The 16,488-nt window shown below is 34.4% G+C and overlaps 1 protein-coding gene across 9 annotated transcripts in view; it reads right to left on the bottom strand.

Moving 5' to 3' along the window:
* Window positions 1-16,488, bottom strand: part of LOC131162092 (exocyst complex component SEC6) — a 146,660-nt gene that overhangs the window by 15,857 nt on the left and 114,315 nt on the right. For all 9 annotated transcript variants that reach the window (XR_009138679.1, XR_009138680.1, XR_009138677.1 and 6 more), the window contains one exon: window positions 13,566-13,644. Coding sequence is in view for 5 of the 9 variants with exons in the window: in XM_058118240.1 (XP_057974223.1) it covers window positions 13,566-13,644 (79 nt within the window). In the remaining 4 variants the exon portion in view is untranslated. The remainder of the gene's footprint in view (window positions 1-13,565; window positions 13,645-16,488) is intronic.

Here is a 16,488-nt window from a genome sequence, read left to right on the forward strand (position 1 = left end):
GTGAAGTGAAATTTCTCTTTTAATTTATTTTATTGAAACAAAAGGTTACCACGAGTGCTTTTGAAATTATATGAAAAAAATAAACTAATGGTAATATTTTATTTAACCATTCATGTCTAAATTATCAATATTTGTATAATAAATAATATTTAAATGAATTATGAATTTCATTTGCATTAACTGAATTTGTTTAATGTACATTATCTTACAAACATGTTTGATGCACATACTATTTTACAACTTTTCACCCTACACAAAACATAGATGTATTTAATTTGCAATATATTAGTCTTAAAACTTATATTTGTTAACCATTTCTAAAGTTTCACAAAGAATTCCATGCTTTACTACTAGTTTCCGTTATTTTTTCAAATCGAAATCGAAATTTCCATCGAAATTTCCGTTCTTTTGGAGCTTCGAAATTTGAGTCGAAACCGAAATTTAAGACCTTGGTCTTCGGCTCATCATCTCTTGCTATCCTCACCTGATACTAGTCTATCTGCAAGTCAAGTTTGGTGAAACACTTGGCATGACTTACACAATCAAAAAAATTAGCACTTAATGGAATAAGATACTTGTCGTGCAAAATCATTATGTTGAGTTCGAGATAATCCACACATGCCCACATGTTCCCAACAACACTAGTGCTCCAAACAATGCTTTGGAAAGTCTATATAAACTACTTCCAATAACTCATCTCAAGTTAATTCGGTAATTCTCCTAACAATGAAACACCATCCAATATGACCCTTTAGCAAGAGGCTTGGTCACAATCTGTTCTCATGCTCCACCTTGTTGTGGAGGCAAGTTGTTCATAAACTTATTCGACAAGTTGTTCATAAACTTATTCGACATAACAACCTAGTACTCTTTAACAAATCCTCGATGGCAGTAAGCACCGATTCTTTTCCTACATCTTTATCCACCAGCAATGATATGACATTAGTTCGTTCATTCCTTCTCAGTCACTTCTTGAGTTGCACGACATATGGGAATGTCTCATTGACTTCTTTCTTCACTACAAGTTGAACCATGAAATAACAATAACTCATTAAACAAAGAAAACCAATGCATGGTCCAAGTAGTGCAAAAGGAAGGATCTACATAAGATTGATAACATTCACCTTCCCCTAAAGAGTTTTCTTTGCAATTCCTACACTAGCACGAGGAAACATCAATAGGACCGAGGAGTTGTACTCTCCTTTTTCTCTAAGGCATTACTCTACACAAAGAATAAACCCTACATTAGTATTCACTTAATGGTTACCCACCCAACATGCACAAGGTGGTCACGGACATGCATAAGGCCCTAGACAAGCTTGTCTTGAGACATTAGGTTAGGTGCAGACAAGCATAGCAATGCAAAGGGCGCCCCTGGGCCATAAGGCTCCCTGCTTCGCAAGGGTTAGGGGACAGTAGTCACAATGTACGTAGCCTTACCCCTACTTTTATGTAGAGAGGTTGTTTCCTTGGACTCGAACCTATCCCACAAGCATAGCAATGTGAGATTCCAAAATTCAAGATTTTCAAAAGTTTCTAAGCCTAATGTGTAACAGCAGAATAAATTACACTGATATATTTTTACCATCAAACAATCAATTTTTGAACCGTTGACAAGCTCACTAAGAAGCTAGCATGAACAAATGAGCCAATAAAGGTCAAATTAAATAGAATAGCATTAGAGTTGGCTAAGCAAGGTTGATATGGGCTTTATCTTTGTAGGGTCTCAATTCATTGCATAAAGGTTAAATTAAATAGAATAGCAATAGAGTTGGGTCAAATGCATGTGTATCTGGTCTAGTTTTAAGAGAAAAAAGGAGAAATTAGGGATTTCGTGATGACACGAAAAATTTTCAAAATCAGCAAGGGGAAGAGCCATTGGAAGTTGGTGGTGATGATGGGAATAGTTCGCCCTTGTCAAGGATTAGGTTGGCTCTGGCGAGGACTAATTTCCAATGATGGTTTTTGCACTAACAAAGGGTCGCACAACCTTTGTCAATGATGATGCCCATTTTTGAATTAGGGGTCTTTTACAGTAATCATTGGGCTTAAAAGAGGTTTAAGCCCCTTTAAGGGGATTTAACTACATTTAGGGTCTCTCAGTGCAACAATTGTGCCTCAGGACTTCTTAAGGGCCGCTTAATATTCCTTAAGGCCTCTCAAGGGCCTCTCTAGACTTCCCTGGACCTCTCTGAGCCTCAATGAGGGTCATAAGAGGCCTCCTTGCTAATTAAATGAGCCCAATTAGGCCCCCAAGGGCCCAAGAGCACTCTTTTTAGCTTTGAGGGGGCAAGGAAGTAATTAACCTTGCCTCCGAGGGACACTCTTGGCATTTTTATTTTTTAAAAGGAGTCCTAGCTCCATCTTGTCTATAAATAGGAAGGGGAGCTAGGGGAGAAAATAGGGGGGATGGACGTACAACACTAGCACAAGAAGAGAGTAAGATAAGAGAGAGAACACGAGAGAGAGAGAGAGAGAGAGAGAGAGAGAGAGAGCTTCATAAATACAAGGAAAAACCCTAAAGAAGGGAGAGAAAAGAAAAGAAAGAAATGAGAAAAGGAAAAGGCTTGCACGGCCAACCTAAGAGGAAAACACAAAATCTAGAAGAGACACTACACAAGCACTAAGAAAAGGGCTTACGACCAAGGGGAAACAAGGACAAAAAGGAAGTGAGAGAGAGAAGAAGGGGGAGGAGAATAAGGGAACTCATCGACCCTATAAGACTTGCATGACCAACCTAAAGGAAGAGAGGAGAGCGACGACCAACAAAGAAAAGAAGAGAAAAAGGAGAGAAGAAAGAAGAAGAGATCATTTTCCTTGGTAGAGATTTTGAAAGGGAACATCGTGGTAAGTCTCATCATTTTTTAAGGTTTGATATGTCTTATTTTCAGCCTTGATGAGGGATTTTCTATAAGCACTCTTTGGATATACTTTTAAGTAACATCTCCCTTGATTACACACATGCACACTCACACGCCAATATGTATAATATGGTCATTGCATGATTTATCATAGTTCTACGGCTGCCATTATTTTGTTTGAAAGTAACATACAGTAGCTGTGTTGTATGGGTCAGATTTGGGGTATGGAGGCAGCTAGGAACATTACCCTTAGTAGTGTTTAGAAGTTAAAACAAAAGTTAGGGGCTGTAGGGAGTTGTCCACTACACTGAATAATGGTATGGCTAGCAGCAACATAAGATGCAAACTCCAGCTGCAGCAGCAGCTGCAAACAGCAGCTAAGGCTGCTGTTTTTCGGGTTTCCATAGGGACATATGGCTTGATTTGGGAGGAGAAGGCGGCATCTAGGGTTTCCAAAGAAAACCTAGCTGTGTGAATGAGGTTGGAAGAGTAGGTAGGCTGTGAGGAGGCTAGAAAGGGAAGCTGCCAAGCTATACTCACAGTAGCAGCAGCAGCAGCAGCTGCTGCAATAGATTGGTTAGGGCTGTTTTTGGCTATCCAATGGTAAGAAGAGAGGCTGGGGAGAAGGCTATAATGGGCTGCTAGAGTTTCCAAGGAAACCCTAGCTGTGAGCATGTGTGAAGGGAAGAAGAAGAAGGAGGCTGCAGCAGCAGCTGCACATGGCAGCAGCTGTGTGTTTTCGGCCATGGCTTGGGTGGCAGCTAGGGTTTCATGTAAACCCTAGCATGGTGAGGACTAAGGCTGTGGGACATGCCAACAAAGCCTTTTGGGGCTGTTTCAATGGACTCCTTTCATTGGATCATTTAGAATGCCATTTGTTTACCTTAATGATTCTTTCTTCCATCTCCTTAAAATTAGTTTCATGGGATTGTCTTTTAAGTTCTTATATGAATGCTTGGAAGAAGAGTGTTAATCTTCTAATTTAAATAGGTTTGCTTATTTTTCTTGGTTCTCTTACAAAGATCCCTTTTTCTTCCAAATTTTGGTCTAATTGGTATTTCTTTTGATCTTTAGGAATGCATAACAAAGAGTTGGCTAGAAAAGGGTAAGCCAATTAAGCAGATTTCTTGCTTCAATGTCTTGGATTGAAGCCTCATTGAGCTTGGAACCAAGATATACATTAATGTTTACTTCGCATGGCTTAAGTATGATTTGTGTGCTTGTATGGTTGATGGTTGATAGGTTCAGTTGGATTACTTAGAGTTGATTCATCATAGTCGTCCACATGTTTGCTGCTTTGAACATCTTAACCCGGCTAATGAAGGGATGATAGGGGAGATATCACCATGTGGTGACCTCTTCCCTCTCAACCCTAGGCAGGGACAAGCACTCTCCCTTAAGCCCGTATGGGTGAATGGGAGCCGATGCTTGCACTAGGGGACTAAGTTCCTAGGGGCAAATATGGAATTTCCATTCTCAAAATACTCCTTTTTCAAAAGATCCTTCTAATTGTTTCACTCTATGGCTGATGATGAGTTTAGTAAGTTTTCAAAAATCTTCCTTTGTTTTTGGTCAAGCATCTCTTCTCGAAAGGGAAACTTCCCCGTTTTCAAAAACGTAAAACCTCTTTCATAAATGTTGATTGCCTCAATGAAAGAGTTGACTCAATCAATTATTAAAACCCTAATTGGCAATTAGGGATTTTCAAATCTCTCAATTAAAGAGTTGACTCAATCAGTTATTAAAACCATGATTGGCAATCAGGGATTTTCAAATCTCTTAATTAAAGAGTTGATTTAATCAGTTATCAAAACCCTAATTGACAATCAGGGATTTTCAAAACTCTTAATTAAAGATTTGACTCTAATTAGTTATTAAAGCCCATATTGACAATCACGGATTTTCAAATCTTCAATTAGAGAGCGGACTTCAATCAGATATTAAAACTGTGATTGTTAATTAAGGATTTTCACATCTTTAATTAAAGAGTTGACTCAGTTATTAAAACCCTGATCCACAATTGGATGACTTTCAAATCTCCAATTTAAGAGTCAACTTTGGTCGTTAAAACCCTAATTGTCAATTAGGAGGCTTTCAAATCTTCATTAATGATTTGACTTCAACCACACACAACTCTTGCTTGCCAACCAAAATACTTTTTAAAACCGATTAATGATTGATTGACTTTAACTCTTCATTAAAACCTGATGTCAATCAAGGGATTTTCAATCATATCAATATTGAATCTCTAATTTTAATCATGGGACTAGGACCACGTTTTCATTTAATTCAAAATTCAATCAACAATCCCATCTACCTCATACAATCCCTGATTGAAATGAGACATTTTGATGTCTTATGTTCAAAAGAAAAAAGTCATCTTTGATTTTACCCGTGGCAATCAATCAATCAAAACTTTTTTTTTAAATTTAATCTTTTACTTCATATTTTCAAAATGTAGGATTATCTGTGACCAAATTCCCCTTCCCAAACAAGAACATGTTAAGGCTTTCAGCTCTATTGTTTGGACTCTTGGACAATGATACTTCACTAAATGACTCAAAAGGGAAATTTCCTTCCTTTCTTTATTTCTTAGTTAGGAGACACACACACATAGTGGTAACCATTCTTAGAATGGGTGTTGATAGGGTGTTGGTTGGATAATCTCCCTTATAATGGTTTGTCTACCACTCTCCTTACACACGAATGTACTCCTTAATCCTTGTTCTCTGTATCGTAGACCTTTTTAGGGTTTTTTCCTTTGTTTTCCCTAATCAAAAAAATAATAAAGGTAGCGAATCCGCATTTTTAATCTTTACATCTTCTCATAGTCTATTCAGCACCTGTTTGACCTTCTTGTTTGGGGATTGCCATGCAAAAACAATCCCATCCATCAACACACCCCCCAAATTGAAATCTGGTGTTGTCAGTTAGTCTTCTAAAGCAACAAAGACTATAAAGTTCAAGTTGCTCTTTCTATTCTTCTTCTTCTTCTTGCTCTACTAAAACATTTTTTTTCCTAGCTAGAACATGTTTTTGTTTTCGCTTTTATTTTTTCCCCTTTTTTCTTCCTTCGCAGCTTTGTGAATCAAAAGCACATTATGGATTTGTGGGATTAGTTGAAGAGTTATAGCTTTTGCATTGCAAATTAGAGAAGAATGATTAGGGCTTCATTGTTGTGTCCAATGTCCACAATGGAATAGGGTTTCCAACTTGGAGATATTAGGAGATGGGTAGTGATTGTGATTGGGATGGCCGGCATTGACGGTGGGTGGTGGTCGTCCATTTTGATGATTGTGAGATCAAATGGTAGATGGACAAAGGTACAGCTGCAAATGAACTAAACTGCTCACTAGCGGTTCAGAAGCTCGGCTTGGTAAGATCTTGTTCATTATATAAACAAGGGACTCCCAAGCCCAATTTTGCGGCTCGTTTAATAAACAAGATGAGCCGAGAATGAACATGAATGAGCTCGGCTCATTTTGACTCATGAACAACTCGGTTATAGGCTCAGTTTGGGCTCATTTAATAAGATTGAATTAGAATCATTATAGGCTAGTTTAATAAGGTCGAATTAGATTTGATAGACTATAATTGGCTTAAAAGTAAGGACTGCTTGTGCATAGAGTGATTTAGTTCAAGCTCCATAATCTGAATTTAAACATAAGGCTAATGCTCAAGGCCAATAGACTAGCTTGGTGGGGCAAAAAACCTCTAAGATAATATTAGTAAGAGCCACTTTTCACCTTTTACCTAACAAAATCTCTTGTCTCTCAAAATGAGAGGTTTCAAAAAAACTAAACTGTCAGTGAACATCTTAGTAGCTCGGTTCAGTAAGGGCTTGTGAGCTCGTTCATTTACATAATAAACAAGCTTAAACAAAGTATATTAAAGCTTGGTTTGAGCTTTGCTTGAGCTCGAGCTCAACTTGAGCTTGGTTAAAAATTTAACGAACAAGGTAGAGTATATGAAAGCTCGGCTCAGCTCGGTTCACTTGCAGCCCAAGACAAAGGATTAAGGTGAGGCTCCAATACAAATTGATGCAGGACCAATTCGCAACCAAGGTCTTAAATTTCGATTTCGACTCAAATTTCGAAGCTCCAAAAGAACAGAAATTTCAATGGAAATTTCGATTTTGATGTCAATTTCAATTTCGATTTAAAAAAATAACGGAAACTAGTAGTAAAGCATGGAATTCTTTGTGAAACTTTAGAAATGGTTAACAAATATAAGTTTTAAGACTAATATATTAAAAATTAAATACATCTATGTTTTGTATAGGGTGGAAAAGTTGTAAAATAGTATGTGTATCAAACATGTTTGTAAGATAATGTACATTAAACAAATTCAGTTAATGCAAATGAAATTCATAATTCATTTAAATTTTATTTATTATACAAACATTGATAATTTAGACATGAATGGTTAAATAAAATATTACTATAAGTTTATTTTTTCATATAATTTCAAAAGCACTCGTGGTAACCTTTTGTTTCAATAAAATAAATTAAAAGAGAAATTTCACTTCACTCTTGAATCTCTCGTTTGAATTTCGACGAAATTTTATTGTATAGTTAAAATTTCGACAAATTTCGGTAAAATTTCAAGGTTTCGATAAATTTCGGATAATTTGTTGAGATTTCGATGGAAATTATGAAAGACGGAAATCGACTGCCATTTCGATTTCGAGGGTGACGGAAATCGGAAATTTTGACAATTTCATGGAAATTTAAGACCATGTTGACAACAATATCAACAACAACAACAAGTCTTAAGTCCCACTAGGTGGGGTCGGCTACATGAATCCTTTTCTGCCAATACATCCAACAAAAGCATTTTCCTCTTTTAAATTAAGAACTATTAAATCCTTTGTCACTACCTCATTCCTAGGTTATTTTAGGTCAACCTATACCCCTTCTAATACCAAAAACAATAATTAACTCATTCTTTACAGGTGCGCGATTAGGCTTATGTTTCAAATGCTCAAATCATCTAAGCCGCCCCTCGTTTATCTTATCCTCGAGTAGTGCTATGCCTAGTTTAAATTTATAATATTATAACGATAAAATTAATCATTAAATAAAGTATTAGCAACTTGAACATGATAAAAACCAAAAAAGAAAATAAGGTTGAAATTGAACAGTATAGAAAAGAAATATCAAATTACTAGTATTATCAAAATAAATAATTTTTAATGAAGTAGTAATTTAATCAAATTTCTATTAAGGCATCTCTTGTGAATATTACAAAACATAAATAATTTTGTATAGCTATCATCCTTATAATGTAGTTCTCCCTTTCTTCACAAAGCTTATGAAGATTGATTTTTGAAACGGAAAATGAGGGGAAAAAAAAGAGAAGCAAAAAATTTAGAAATATATTGCTTTTTTGTTGCAATAGATTTGTAGAGGTTCTGCAATGATCATAGGAACCGTTATTTTAACAATGGCCATGGTTGCTACTGCTGTCATTTTTATTCCCACTAATTTTTTGTGATGTGCAACAGTATCAAGAACTCAAAAAATCCATAACAGTCACAAGAGTGACCATATGTCCAAGCTTTCTCCAAAGGTTATGCAATAGAGCATTTATATAATCTTTCCCCTTGAGAACTAAATAAGCAAGCAAAAATAGGAATGTCCCACTAAAATTACACAGAGCATAATACTCATCATTTTTATTTCTGTCACGGCGATTTTTTTTTTCTCTCTAATTTTTACAATGTATACACATCGGCAAGTCTCCTTTAAATATAGAATTTATTTTTGGCATATTTTTAATTTTTCACAATTACATCTTATATTTAAATTTAATGTTGCCTATTTTAGTACTTTGATCATAATTTGACTATTAGAATGTCCCATAAAATGGTGAAATTAAAAAATTTAGTGTACATTAGTAGAAAAAATAGTATAACACATATCTATAAGACTATCTACAATCAGTATTTAATTTTTTTGATATTTATATTTTAGTAAGGAAAATGTAAAACTAAAAATTTTTTAGCATAAAAATTTTAATTATGGTTTAACTCCAATAAAATATCAATTAACTCAACAAATTGTAAATATATAAATTTAATTGTTAGATTACCATTTGTCTAAAAGCTTAAGTTGCTATGTTGTGAGCCAGCACTGTATATTAGGCCTTAACACTCCGCTGCACATGCAATCTGGCAGCATGTGGAGGGACTAAAAAAATGGTAAACAACACCTATTATAGTACAACAAAAACAAAACCAAGCCTTAGTCCCACTAAGTGAGGTCGGCTATATGAATCCTTTTCCACCAATTTATGCGATCATGGACCATTTCTTTCGATAAATTCAAGGATATTAAATCCTTACTCACTATCTTCTCCCAAGTTATTTTAGGTCTACCCCTATCCCTTCTACTGCCCCCCACAGTAATTAAGTCACTCTTCCTCATAGGTGCACTATAAGGCCTACGTTGCAAGTGTCCATACCATCTGAGTCGTCCCTCCTTTATCTTATCTTCTATAGGAGCTACTCCTAACTTACAACAAATATGTTCATTCCTTAATTTATCTTTCAATGTTATACCACTCATCCATCTAAGCATTCTCATCTCGGCAACTTTTACTTTTTGGATGTTATGTTTCTTCGTCGCCCAATATTCCGATCTATATAGTATGGCTGGTCTTATAGCTGTCCTATAAAACTTTCCTTTCAATTTTAAGGATATTCTATGATCACATAGCACACTTGAAGCACTTCTCCATTTTACCCAACCTGCTTTAACTCTATGCATTACATCATCTTCAATTTATCCTTCAGCTTGCATAATAGATCCAAGGTATCGAAATCTACAAGTGCCATTTATTTCTTTACCATCAATTTTAACTTTGTCTCCAATATTCCTCCTATTATTACTAAAATTACATTTCATATTTTCTGTTTTATTTCTACTTATCCTAAAGCCCTCTAGATTCCAAAGCTTCTCTCCATAATTCTAACTCAGCCTCTACTTCGTCCCTAATTTCGTCAATTCATACAATATCATCTGCAAACAACATACACCATGGAACCTCCTTTTGAATACTCTTAGTCAATTGGTCCATCACTAAAGCAAAAAGATAAGGACTCAAAGCAGATCCTTGATGTACACCTATGGTAATTGGAAATTCTTTAGTTTTTCCATCTATAGTCCTTACACTAGCCATTACTCCATTGTACATATCATTAATGACATCGGTATACCTACAACATACACCCTTTTTTTTCTAAAACCCACCATAGAACTTCCCTAGGTATCCTATCATATGCTTTCTCAAGGTCAATAAATATCATATGCAAGTCTCTCTTCTTTTCCTTAAACTTTTCCATTAATCTTCTTAAAAGATAAATAGCTTCTATGGTAGATCTCCTAGGCATAAAACCAAATTGATTTTCTACGAACTTCGTTTCTAACCTTAAACAACACCTATTATAGTGAATAAGATAATTCTTAACAAAGAAACAATAAACGTAGAAAATAAGACTAGAATCTAGGACCTACTGGCAGCCTGGCTTTGATACCATGTTAGATTATTACTTTACCTAAAAGCTTAAGTTGTTAGGTTGTGGACCAACAATGTATATTAGGCCTTAACAGTAAGACAAGAGTGCAACAATGACTGATACAATTTTTTCACTGAATTTTGTCCAGTCCTGCCACTCAAAAATTCTAGCTTTGTCATTCAATAGATACAAATAGATCCATATGCTATATTTAAAGAATAGCACAAATCATTAGTGGATAAAAATATCCTTATACAAGTACAAAAAATATCCCTAAAAAAAATCCATTAAATTTGGATAAAAATTTCATATTGTTGAAATAAGCAATCAACTTAACTTCCAAAAGATAAACAATAATAAATAAATAAATAATCATAGATCTTAAAATACTTTTCGGATAGCAAAAGTCAGATTTATTTTGAATTAGAAAAAACGAATCAACCATGAATTAAACAAAAACTAGCACCCATAAAGATGTTAGTTAAAAAAACAAAATTTAAATAAATGACTAGTATTGACACACAAAGGATTTGGGTATCCAATCTATTCAACTTTATTTAAGGGCCCCTTTATACCAAGTTAGTGTCTAAATTCAACAATTTTTTAGAAAGTAGTCATTCCAAATTTTCTGGAAAATAATCGTTTTAAACTTTAACACTATATATAGAAGTAGGAATACTATAAACCATTTTGTGGATGTAAATCTAGATAAATTTCTAATATCATTCACATAAAAAACAGAACTAATTTCAAAATGATAAATATGAATAATAAAATCTTAGATATAGAAATACCTTCGACAAAACAAAAGTCAAAATTATTTTGAATTAAAAGAACTTCACCAATAAACATTAAGTAAAAAAAAAATAACAGTACAAAGAGGTGAGTTAATGAATCACAGTTTAGTTTAGTTGTTGATACATAAGGAATTGTGTATCGGAAGTATTGAATTCAACTTATGGGTCCTTCATACCATAGGAGGATATAAAGTTATTTCATAATTGTATAAATCATAAGGATGACCCACAAACATGCAAAAAAAGGTCCTTTAGAAAATAATACTTTTGTTATTTCCAAAAGACCTTACTACATCATTATTAGATAACCACCTATTTCCGAAAGAGGTTCTTTCAATCATAGAAGTTATTCATTGAGAATTTACAGAATTTAAAAAAAAAAAAGAAAGAGGAAGATGAGTATATTTTTATTTTCTAATATTATTTCTACTTTTATGCCCAAAAAATAAAGGGTATGAATAATGTTAATGTTTATTTACTTTTTAAACTGTATTTTTAATGTGTGACATTTCTTCAACACTTTCTAGGAACCCCTAGACACCCCATCAACAATTTTTTTTTTAAATACGCTTTAGACATATTATAAATGTTGCAAGATCACTCCACTGTACTTTGCTCACTAAAAAATTATAATTATGGGAAAAAAAAATACAATTCAATTTATTTTTAAAATATATGATAAGCTTGTTGATGTTTTCACAAAAAGAATTTACATATTAAGAATTTTTACAAAATAAAAAGAAAGAAGAAAATGCACACCTATTTACCAGATCCTTGGTAAATTTTTATAAAAAAAAAAATTAATATTAAACATTTTCCATGTATAATAAAGTTAAATACAATATTACAGGATTTCAAGTACTGCGTCCCTATGATGTCATACCCTAATTTGTTGGAATCTGTCATGTCCCCCTATCAATGTTGTGCCATAATTAGGCATCATGTTCATTAGTTCATTGTGTCCACATTTTATAGTTGTAAAAAGAAATACAATATTTGTACATCAATTTATAAACTTTATTATGACAAACATCAAAACTTTGTCAAAAATTACTAAATATATTACTAGAGATTATTCACTAGAAATCATGTGCAATGCACATGAACTAGTTACCTAAACAAATATGGCAAAATCTAATGCAACGGAAACAGTGAGAACAAAAGGACTCATAGGGCAACATTGAAAAGAACATAGATGAACAGAGTAGGTGGAAAGAATTTGTTTTAAATTGAGATAAGCATCTGAAAGAGATTGGCACTACAGCATAGAAATGCTTCAAATCAATGTTTAAAAGAGCAAGGATGGCAGAGGGAAAATGAATTAATATCACTTAGTTTCACTTGAGAAGCTAGCTTTCCTTTAATAGGGAAAAAAGAAATTCATAAGAAAGAAGACTGTACAAAGAGGATGAGAAAAGAAAATCAAAATAAAAAAATTTAGTTAATACAGCCAATCAATCATGCTGGATATCAGAGGCCATACTATAAAAAAAAAAAAAAAAAAACCAGTAGAGAACTTCCACAAGGAAGCCAAAAACCAGAAAAGCTGGTTTCAGAATGAAAACTTCTCTCTATAACCTCTAAAATATAGAACTGGTACCATAGTTTCTTCAAACTGCCTAAAGTTCATAATCAGTGTAGCAAACCAAAAGAAACTAATGAAAAGTAAAACAGTATTTAACATATCTGCCCATAGGTACAACCATGTACCCCCATTATTACGACATTCAAGGAAATAGAATATGATTTTGAGGCACAAAAAAATATGAAAAGCATAGACTAGATCACTTACAGAAATAAAGAGGAAAAAAATAGTATGTGAGTGGGGTATAATTCAAGTTAGGTTAAGGAAATTGATGGGCTTGGACCCACAAGGTCAGACACTGCATTGCCAATATGCAAATAACAACCCCCTCAGTTAGGGTCAGCCAGCCAACTCAATATAAAGTAAAATAATTTTAAAAAAAACGTAAAATGAATTTAATACAATCAAGCAACTGGCACAGATTGGGTCAAGTTCAGGTCGAGGTTTAGGAGGTCTAACCCCACCCTAACCAATTGATAATCAAATCATGTTGTCCCCCAAAATCACACTTCTCCAAAAGTCAGATAATAGAAACAACAATCTCCAGAATCAAAGAAAAAAATTAAGGAACTGAAGAACGTCATAGAAGTGATTTAGCAAAATAATGATGAGAAGCAAAATAGCAATGTCATATGCTAAATCCCTTCATGAATGACCCGGCACTCCAATTATCACAACAATGAGTGGGTTTGGAAATGTTAAACTCCCAAGTTCGTTAGAAATGCCATAATTACCAATTCATAGCAAAATAGAAGACACCACAAGCAAAAAATATAAACAGAATAATGAAAAAAATAGGTCACCTTTCTGGTAAAGCTTTACAAGTAACTCATGTACTCCTGGGTCTTCAAATATAACACTGACAGTTTGATGCACGGCTTCCTAGCATCAAGGAGCAATTTAGATGAGAGTTAAATGCATTAATTCCTTTTGAAATAGAAAATGCACTCCAGGATATATGCTAAAGGCAATAGGATCACCAACATAATTCTGCTAGTGCTACATTGTATATATAGCCATTTCAGGATTCTGAAAAATAAGACAAGAAAAATTCAAAGATATATAAAGGTTGTAGGGACTAAAATCCATCAAGCTTGGCTCAGTTCATACATATTTATACAGACCTCTGCAGTAATAAACTTATAAGACAAGATCCAGCAAAATTTTCAATAGGCATCATTTGAATGACATGGACAAGTTGCACTTACTTAGCTGTGATCATGTTTGCCACACAAAAGAGACTTGGGAACTTTGGAGTCCAAAATTGGGATTTGTAAGCTAATCTACACTCTCAAAACTTAATTACAAAGTTCTTCAAGAACAGGACTATTATGAGAGAGAGAGAGAGAGAGAGAGAGAGAGAGAGAGAGAGAGAGAGAGTGTAATTGTAAAAGGAACTACTAAATAAGTGGGAAATGGCAGATCTACTCAGTTTGTGACTGATAGATGGTTAGAAAAGGAAAGCTTCATTGAATGAGGAGACATGAACACTAGATTTTCACTAAATGTATCAGAATTTCTCATCAATAGGAATTAAGATGTGGGAAAATTTCAAACACGCCCTCTTGCCACTCTGGTTGACAAGATCATAAACCCTCCCGCAGGAGTCAACAGATCACTGGAATATAAGTATATCTGAGCATCACATCAAATGAAAAATTTCAGTCAAATCGGCTTATAAGCTTATTAATCAACTCAAGCTCAAATAGAATTCATGGGGAGCAGAAGAGCATACAGTTACTGAGAATGTTTCCAAGAATTCAGTAATTCTTATGGATTAGCAAGATCAAATAGATTCCCAAATCTGGTTTTCAATTACCATGAAACTGTCAGAATTACCACCATGATTTGCCCTCTCTGCCACCTTTGAAATTGAAACAGCAGATCATTCTTTGTGAGATTTCCTTCAAATTTCCACAAATCATCCAGAATTTATTGAAATCTTGAAATTTCAACCAAATGTTCTGTAAATTTGGCCATGGAACAAATTTTATTTGAAATTGAAACTTAAACTTCCAAAAACTTGCCATATTAAAACTCAATATTGAACCCCCTTTGTAAGACGGATGAAAATTTTGGGAGTTCATAGTTCTCAAATGAAATTCAAACCAATTCAAAAATTCAGTAAATCAATATCTTGATGTAAATGGAGCTATGAGCTTCAACGTTGAAAGAAGCATTAAGAAATTGGCAAATCCTCAACTGTACTGTAAGACATCCTGAACAAATTAATGACCTTCAAGTCCTGGGTTCCTTGAAACATTTTAATTCATTTAACACCATGCACGAATTTAGCAAAAACTTCTATTCTATAATTTGTGCATATATAATTTTTCAATCATTGTTCATAATTCTTTTCACAAATAATTCTTAGCTTGGTTATTCATATTAATGTTTATAATAACTATAACTAAATTTATATTAAATAATATGATTTTTTTATCTTATTAATAAAGGGAGAAGGATAGGAACCACAGATTTGTGCCATTTTGAATTTATGTAAAATTAAACTTATAGATCAACCACAAAATTTTACTCAGGCCTTTTTATTTATTTATTTATTTATCAGCAAAGAGAAAATACAAACAAAACGACTGTTAGAACAAGGATAGAAAGAGAATACGAGGTTATCACCCATATGAGTATCAATAAAATCAAGCATCATGCAAGTGTCCAAAGCATACAATCCATAAAACCAACTAGCAAGGAAAGTAAGCCATCTATCCTAAAATGTTGTAAAGGGATGTAGCTTTCCCTTAATAAGGGTCTTGCCTTCTCTCCTTAATAGTGAGAGGGGTTCAAGGTCAAGGCTTTTTACCCACTTAAATCTATGTGAATGCCTTTACAAGCACCTATCTCTTTCTCCAGAGACTCATTCGCGAATCAAGACTCACACCCAGAGCAGTAGCCAAGTTCTAGAGATTTCTAGCTTAAGGGTGTGTAAGGGTAGGATCTCCACAGACTCAGTTTCTTCACACAAAAATCAACTATTCACCATAATGTATACCATTTCTGTAAACACAGCAGTGAGGATACTTCCCAGAGCTGCTTCCCTGAGCTAAAAAAAAAAAACTTTACTTGGGCCGGTGTTTTCCAAATAGCCTTGCAGGGGAAGTAACACTGCCAGCATCATTACTTTGATGGTCCAGATCCTTGTAAAAGCCGCTAAACTTGAAACAGCCATCTCTGCTTGGCTTCCAGTAAATTTCATTTTAATTAGTCCAACAGCCAACATTTCTGTATAAGTAGATGAACAATTCAGCAAAATCTTCAAGATCACAGTCTGGTGCATTTCTTTCAAGGGGAGGAGACCAAACTGCAACACATTTATAGCAATCAATGTGCATACTCACTACAGCATTTTCAACAGGCCAAGATGAAAACAGCAGAGAATGTGGGAGGAGACCACACAGAGTATTGTGCCAAAAGAAGATATTGTCGCAATTTCTAACTTCAAAATGGATGATGGGAAGAATGTTCTCTCATCCCTTCCAACATATCGGGACGTCTAGTCCATAGAGCTCCATAACCCTCTCAGAGGTCCACTCATTGTGGTCGAGACCATATTTTGGAACAAAACTTTCCACCACAAGTGTTCCCTCCCAATCAATGTTTAAAAGGCGAAGGCATAAGTTGAGGCCTTTTACCCTAGTGAGGTGAGGCGTAAGCCACAAGGTGTTGAGGTGCAAGCCTCTTGAGAATTCTTTTTTTTAATTTAAAAAATGC

This window comes from Malania oleifera, chromosome 8, assembly GCF_029873635.1.
Source record: "Malania oleifera isolate guangnan ecotype guangnan chromosome 8, ASM2987363v1, whole genome shotgun sequence".
NCBI classification, from domain to species: domain Eukaryota; kingdom Viridiplantae; phylum Streptophyta; class Magnoliopsida; order Santalales; family Ximeniaceae; genus Malania; species Malania oleifera.